We start from the raw sequence: 7,470 nt of genomic DNA on the forward strand, positions 1-7,470 counted from the left end.
CATTTCATGGCCGACCACTACATGCATTAAGGGTAAATTGACATGCAAACCCAAGCTTTCTCACCTTATTGTTATTGGATCCTTACAAATTACGTATCATCTTTTCTCAATTTCTCAACTAAGTCCTTTAAAGAAAAATTTACATTCCTAAGACTAATTTAAAACATTTAATTTTTCATACATACACTATCACACATAAATATATGCAATTAAAATTAAAATAAATTTCTGTGACTCGATTTTGTGATCCCGAAACCACATTCCGACTAGGGTCTAATTAGGGTTGTCACACTACTTATTGATTGTTAAGTTGTTATATCTCTCCGTCACTTAGACATGTGCATATAGCATAGACAATGTTAATCTTTTTATTGACTTTACTTGGAAAGACTTCCTGTTGATCCATTCACTATGATCAAATGAGTATTAACTTCATATAGTGATCTGATGGTTAAGATTATTCATTATTTCAAGTGTAAACTGAATTTAAGTTACAATAATCATGTTTGTTACTCGAATTTTACCTTATTATTATAATTCACCAAAAATAATCAACCCATTACTCTCATCCCTCGTACTTTACATCAATACTGAGTAATTTACCATTTTTTTCCCTGTTTTTATTCAATAAAAATCAGTGTGAAATTTTTTATTTTTTATTTTTTCCATTTGGTTTGACCAATGGTCTAACGCATCTTTTTTCTTACAATTTCTCTCTCTATATATACACTCACTCAAACACTCGAATTGTGCTGGCTGCTTTGCCCTTTACTTTTTCCCTTCTCTTCAGCTGAGTTCTCGAACTTGATAAACTCAAAAACGACATTGTCAGATTTTCGAGACCTTAAAAAAAGAAAGTGTGAGAGAGAAAGAGAGAGAGAGTTATGTAGAAAAAGAGTCTCTTTTAGATCTCATCTTCTTCTTTCATCTTCAGATCTTCCCCCACTCCACTCGTCTTTTTCTATCTTTCAATGGCTATTCTTCTCACACTTTAACTTAATATCCACCGAGTCATCCCAACTCATTGAACCTCTTTCTCCCTTTCTACCTCTTTTTTTTCTTGATTCTGAAACTTGGGTTAGCTTTGGTTTCTTTTTTTTGAGTTTTAAAAATGGCTGAAACAACAGAAACAAAAACAGTCCCTGAAGCAGAGAAGAAGAAAGAACAAAACTTACCGTTTTACCAACTTTTCACTTTTGCTGACAGATATGATTACATGTTAATGATCTCTGGTAGCTTAGGAGCTATTATCCATGGTTCCTCAATGCCTGTTTTCTTCTTATTATTTGGTGAAATGGTTAATGGCTTTGGCAAAAACCAATCTGATTTGCCCAAAATGACTCATGAAGTTGCCAAGGTTCTTTTTTCTTTCTTTCTATTTTTTTCATTAAATATATATTAAAAAACCAATTTTTTAATTAATATATTCAGATCTAAGATCTGTTTAACTTTGTTGTTGTATTAATGCAGTATGCACTCTATTTTGTGTATCTTGGTCTTATTGTCTGCTTATCATCTTATGCAGGTATATTTCTTTTCCTTATAATAGTTAAGAGCTTTGCTTTTATCTTTTAAATTCGTAAAATCATCGAAAGGAATCATTACAGACAACATTGTTGCACTGCACCATGGTCTTAACTCTCAGTCACAAGTGTCTCGTGTTTTAGTGTAACCAGTTTCAAACCATAACGGACCAGTAGGTGATTCTCCACGTGGTCTTAAGGGCTGTCTCTTTGTCCTTTTATTCAACATTATCTTCTCACTATTCACTACTGTCCCATCATTTCCATTGTAAACACATTAGATTCTTACCGTGATGGGGGTTAAAAAAAAGTTCAAATATTTTTACCATTTCTTTTCCTCTTCCAATTTGGGTTTTTTTTTTACAGAGATTGCATGTTGGATGTACACTGGGGAAAGACAAGTGAGTACAATAAGGAAGAAGTATTTAGAAGCAGTTTTGAAACAAGATGTAGGATTCTTTGACACTGATGCAAGAACTGGAGATATTGTTTTTAGTGTTTCAACTGATACTTTACTTGTCCAAGATGCCATTAGTGAGAAGGTTGGTTGATTTAGTTCTTGGTGTAACCCAGTGGTGGCAATGGCTTTAATTCTCAATTTGTCAATTTGGATTTGTTGGTTATACATAAATGCAGTCCCCCACCATACTATTTTTTGGGGTTTGAACCTTTGGCTGTGCATGTTAGCATATCAATGTTATTATGCACCTTCAATGGAGGTCAATGCCTTAAGATAGAGGGAACAGTTTGGATTAAATGAAGTTTTGCTTAAGAATTTAATTGTTTGTGTTTTTTGGTAAAAATCTTTAGGTTGGAAACTTTATCCATTACTTGTCAACTTTCTTGGCTGGTTTGGTAGTTGGTTTTGTATCAGCATGGAGGTTAGCCTTATTAAGTGTAGCAGTGATCCCTGGAATTGCATTTGCTGGAGGTTTATATGCATATACTTTAACCGGCCTCACTTCAAAAAGCCGGGAATCCTATGCAAATGCCGGCATAATTGCCGAGCAGGTGAGTTATTTCGGTCTTAGAAAGCTTGGATTAAGACCTTTATGTTTGGGAGATTATAATGTTATTAATCTTGTCTAAGTTGTTAATCATCTCGACAGGCGATTGCACAAGTCCGTACCGTTTACTCATATGTTGGTGAGAGCAAGGCCCTTAATTCTTACTCAGATGCAATACAGAACACACTAAAACTAGGATACAAGGCTGGTATGGCCAAGGGTTTGGGGCTCGGGTGTACGTATGGCATAGCTTGCATGTCTTGGGCGCTTGTTTTCTGGTACGCTGGTGTTTTTATCCGGAATGGACAGACTGATGGAGGCAAGGCGTTCACTGCAATTTTCTCGGCCATTGTTGGTGGCATGTAAGATCTTGAGCTTATGTATCTTATCTTCTGTCGTTGAAGGAAAACTAAGTAAACCTGTGGATTATATTGCAGGAGTTTGGGTCAGTCATTCTCCAATCTCGGAGCCTTTAGTAAAGGAAAAACAGCTGGTTACAAGTTGATGGAGATTATCAAGCAAAAACCCTCCATAACTGAAGATCATTTGGATGGAAAAGTACTTCCCGAGGTCAATGGCAACATAGAATTCAAGGACGTCACGTTCAGCTACCCTTCAAGACCTGATGTTATCATCTTTCGGAACTTCTCAATCTTCTTTCCGGCAGGAAAGACCATGGCAGTTGTTGGTGGTAGTGGTTCTGGGAAAAGTACAGTTGTGTCTATGGTAGAGAGGTTCTATGATCCCAACGAGGGTAATTAAGAAATTTTCTTTGTCGTGTTTGACGAATGAACCTTTGCCCCTTTTGATGTTAGAGCTGATATTTCTTTTTTGGCTAAGCAGGACAGGTTTTGTTGGATAATGTGGACATAAAGATACTGCAACTAAAATGGTTACGCAGTCAGATTGGATTGGTGAATCAAGAACCTGCACTCTTTGCAACTACAATCCTCGAGAACATACTCTATGGAAAGCCTGATGCAACAATGGATGAAGTGGAAGCTGCCGCTTCTGCTGCAAACGCTCATAGTTTTATTACCCTACTTCCTAATGGGTATAACACTCAGGTTGGTCTCCTGAAGTTTATTATTCTAGTTTAACTTTGATTCTTAGCTCACCACTATGCAAATTCAGGTGGGAGAGCGAGGAGTCCAATTGTCGGGTGGCCAAAAACAGAGAATCGCTATTGCTCGAGCCATGTTGAAGAACCCAAAGATCTTGCTCCTTGATGAAGCAACAAGTGCACTTGACGCGAGCTCCGAGAGTATTGTTCAGGAAGCTCTTGATCGTCTTATGGTTGGGAGAACAACTGTAGTTGTTGCACATCGGCTCTCAACCATAAGGAATGTTGATTCTATAGCTGTTATACAGCAAGGACAAGTTGTTGAGATTGGAACTCATGAGGAATTGATTTCTAAGGCAGGAGCATATGCTTCATTAATCAGATTCCAAGAAATGGTGGGAAATAGAGACTTCGCTAACCCATCAACGCACCGTTCTCGTTCATCACGTCTAAGTCATTCACTGTCAACCAAGTCCTTAAGCCTCCGGTCTGGCAGCTTACGGAACTTGAGCTATTCTTACAGTACTGGTGCTGATGGCCGAATAGAGATGATCTCGAATGCTGAGACGGAGCGTAAAAATCCAGCTCCACATGGCTATTTCTGCCGGCTTCTCAATCTAAATGCTCCTGAGTGGCCCTATTCAATTATGGGAGCTGTTGGTTCTGTGCTCTCCGGTTTCATTGGACCAACTTTTGCCATAGTAATGAGCAATATGATTGAGGTGTTCTACTATACAAATCCGACCTCGATGGAAAGAAAGACAAAAGAATATGTTTTTATCTACATTGGGGCTGGTCTCTATGCTGTTGTCGCATATTTGATTCAGCATTATTTCTTCAGTATCATGGGAGAAAATCTCACAACAAGAGTGAGGAGAATGATGCTTGGAGGTACTAATTCGCAACGACGACAAGTTGACTTGGCCGTTTAATGTTATGTTTGTTAAGTTTGTGTTGTTTGCTTCTCTTCAGCAATTCTTAGGAACGAAGTCGGATGGTTCGATGAAGAAGAGCACAATTCAAGTCTTCTTGCAGCCAAATTGGCAGCTGATGCAGCTGACGTAAAATCTGCAATAGCTGAGCGGATCTCAGTCATACTCCAAAACATGACTTCACTTCTCACCTCCTTCATCGTCGCCTTCATTGTAGAATGGAGGGTCTCTCTTCTCATCCTCGGTACCTTCCCTCTTCTAGTCCTTGCAAACTTTGCTCAGGTAAGCTCACATTCCCCCAATGTCTTCCCTTTTCAGCTATAATTCAACCATCTTGTCGACTAATGCAGTCCAAATTCACACTGCAAAGAACTGTAACTTATTTAACTGCACTTGGGGCATACAGAATCCAGATTTTCACTACGCTTGCATGGTTTGCTTACCATCAGTCAGTTCTCAACTTTGTTTTTTTTCTTCAATGGACCGACACTGCACCTTACAGTGTATATCAGTTCTGTGTTCAGACAAGTTAAAGGGCTTCTGTTTTTTTTCTTATACTAGATGCCACTAAACTATATGATAGTTTCAAGATATTCTTTATCCCGTGATCATATAATTCATGATATTATATATTTTGAAGATATTATCTTCTTTTCTCTGTTTACTTTGTTTTTATTTCCCTGGAGAATGTCAGTTTGTGACAGTAAAACCCTTAAGTTTAGGCCTCTGTGTACAGGGGATGTTTAGAATCCGTTTTGTTTTTTATTTTATAATATTTTTCAAACTAAGATTAACATGTCCCTGTGTGATTGACGGTGCTCGTAGTAGATGCATGCTTTATAAATAGTAAAATAGGACTGCACTTGCTATATATGTACAATGTCATGATCACAGTCATGTCCTAGCAATGAAGTTAAGCCTGATTTGGCTTAATGTTGATTGATCCCACTTCATTGATGCCACAGGCCACTGTCATGACAACTCTTTGGAATATTACTTGTGCTAGATATTTGTGTAATATGGATAACTAATGTTAGAATGACCGGTTAGGCATGGTAAAAACCGACTATCAAATGGTTTCAAAATTATAAGTCCTAAATTGTGTTAGTTTTAAATGTCTAACTTTAGAACCACTTGTGTCTCAATTTGATATGTAGGGTTTTGTAACAGTTAATTCGGTTTTATTTTGCATTGCAGCAACTCTCTCTCAAAGGGTTTGCTGGTGACACTGCGAAAGCACATGCGAAGACTAGCATGATTGCTGGCGAAGGTGTAAGTAATATCAGAACAGTTGCAGCCTTCAACGCACAAAACAAGATCCTTTCGCTATTTTGTCATGAGCTCCGAGTTCCACAGATGCAAAGCCTTCGTCGCAGCCAAGTTTCTGGCCTCCTCTTTGGCCTATCTCAACTTGCTCTTTACGCGTCGGAAGCTCTGATACTTTGGTATGGTGCGCACCTTGTAAACAAAGGTGCCTCCACATTCTCAAAGGTGATCAAGGTTTTTGTGGTCTTGGTGGTCACGGCAAATTCAGTGGCGGAAACTGTTAGTCTTGCGCCTGAAATCATTAGGGGTGGTGAAGCTGTTGGTTCAGTGTTCTCCATTTTAGATCGTTCGACCAGGATTGACCCGGATGATCCTGAAGCAGAACCAGTTGAATCAATTCGTGGAGAAATCGAGCTTAGGCATGTTGATTTTGCATACCCTTCACGACCTGATGTCATAGTGTTTAAAGACCTTAACCTTCGAATCCGTGCTGGTCAAAGCCAAGCACTTGTTGGAGCTAGTGGCTCTGGCAAGAGTTCAGTCATTGCATTGATCGAACGCTTCTATGATCCTACAGCTGGAAAGGTTATGATCGATGGAAAAGATATCCGGAGATTGAACTTAAAGTCTCTTAGGCTTAAAATCGGATTGGTACAACAAGAGCCAGCCCTCTTTGCTGCTAGCATTTTCGATAATATTGCTTATGGGAAAGAAGGAGCAACTGAAGCTGAAGTAATTGAGGCAGCCCGAGCAGCTAACGTGCATGGTTTTGTCAGTGCATTGCCTGATGGGTACAAAACACCTGTTGGTGAAAGAGGGGTTCAGCTCTCTGGGGGTCAAAAACAAAGAATAGCAATTGCACGAGCCGTGCTAAAGGACCCAACAATACTATTACTCGACGAGGCCACCAGCGCACTTGATGCTGAATCCGAGTGTGTACTACAAGAAGCACTGGAACGGCTAATGAGGGGTCGCACCACAGTACTTGTGGCTCACCGTCTCTCGACGATAAGAAATGTAGACAGCATCGGAGTAGTGCAAGACAGTCGAATTGTGGAACAAGGCAGCCACTCGGAATTGATAGCCCGACCCGAAGGAGCCTATTCAAGGCTGTTGCAACTACAACACCATCACATATGATATAATATAGCTGTAGATATGGGAATGTTGTAGACTGGCTGTATCAATGGCCCCCATTTCCAATGAGATTGAAAAAATGTTAAATTATTGAGATATATATGAATGGTGGATAAGCCCCAATATGTGTTGATTGGCTTTTACTTTCTGTAATTGAAATTTTTATAATACTATAAAGTGGAAACCCTAGACATCACCTTTCCAGCCTTTATCAACTCCTTTTTTCTTCTTATAGCTTTACATTGCATGTGTTTGCTGAAGGGTTCTTTTCTGTTCTTAGATAAGGCCAAAGCATTTTGAGGGTCTGTTACATATATAGTATATATATATAAAATGTAAAAAGAAATGGTGGGTCATGGATTAAAGTGATGGCAGAGATGATGCATCATGTCCACATATGGGGATGGTTCCATTGCCATTATACATGATACATGCATGACCCTCTGCAAAAAATTCTGCAATATTAGGTACACTGCAAACTGCAATGGCCTGCCGAATTCAATAATAACTTTCTATAATTCAGACGCCTAAATACATAAAAA

General features: G+C 38.9%; 1 protein-coding gene across 1 annotated transcript; it reads left to right on the forward strand.

Annotated features, from left to right (window-relative positions):
- Nucleotides 1-737: 737 nt before the first annotated feature.
- LOC107955536 (ABC transporter B family member 19) lies at nt 738-7,124 on the forward strand. Its single transcript, XM_016891326.2, has 10 exons — nt 738-1,357; nt 1,471-1,525; nt 1,890-2,065; nt 2,334-2,534; nt 2,633-2,892; nt 2,968-3,284; nt 3,374-3,597; nt 3,665-4,484; nt 4,566-4,807; nt 5,723-7,124. Exons 1-10 carry the CDS (start codon nt 1,112-1,114, stop codon nt 6,929-6,931), a joined length of 3,750 nt encoding a protein of 1,249 aa, XP_016746815.1. The 5' UTR covers nt 738-1,111; the 3' UTR covers nt 6,932-7,124.
- Nucleotides 7,125-7,470: the final 346 nt, after the last annotated feature.

This window comes from Gossypium hirsutum, chromosome A07, assembly GCF_007990345.1.
Source record: "Gossypium hirsutum isolate 1008001.06 chromosome A07, Gossypium_hirsutum_v2.1, whole genome shotgun sequence".
Classification (NCBI taxonomy): Eukaryota; Viridiplantae; Streptophyta; class Magnoliopsida; order Malvales; family Malvaceae; genus Gossypium; species Gossypium hirsutum.

Coding starts and splice junctions, on each gene's coding strand:
- LOC107955536 (XM_016891326.2), top strand. CDS start 1,112: ATGGCTGAAACAACAGAAACAAAAACAGTCCCTGAAGCAGAGAAGAAG. Junction 2,893..2,967: donor TCGGCCATTGTTGGTGGCAT/GTAAGATCTTGA, acceptor ATTATATTGCAG/GAGTTTGGGTCAGTCATTCT. Junction 4,808..5,722: donor TCCTTGCAAACTTTGCTCAG/GTAAGCTCACAT, acceptor TTTGCATTGCAG/CAACTCTCTCTCAAAGGGTT.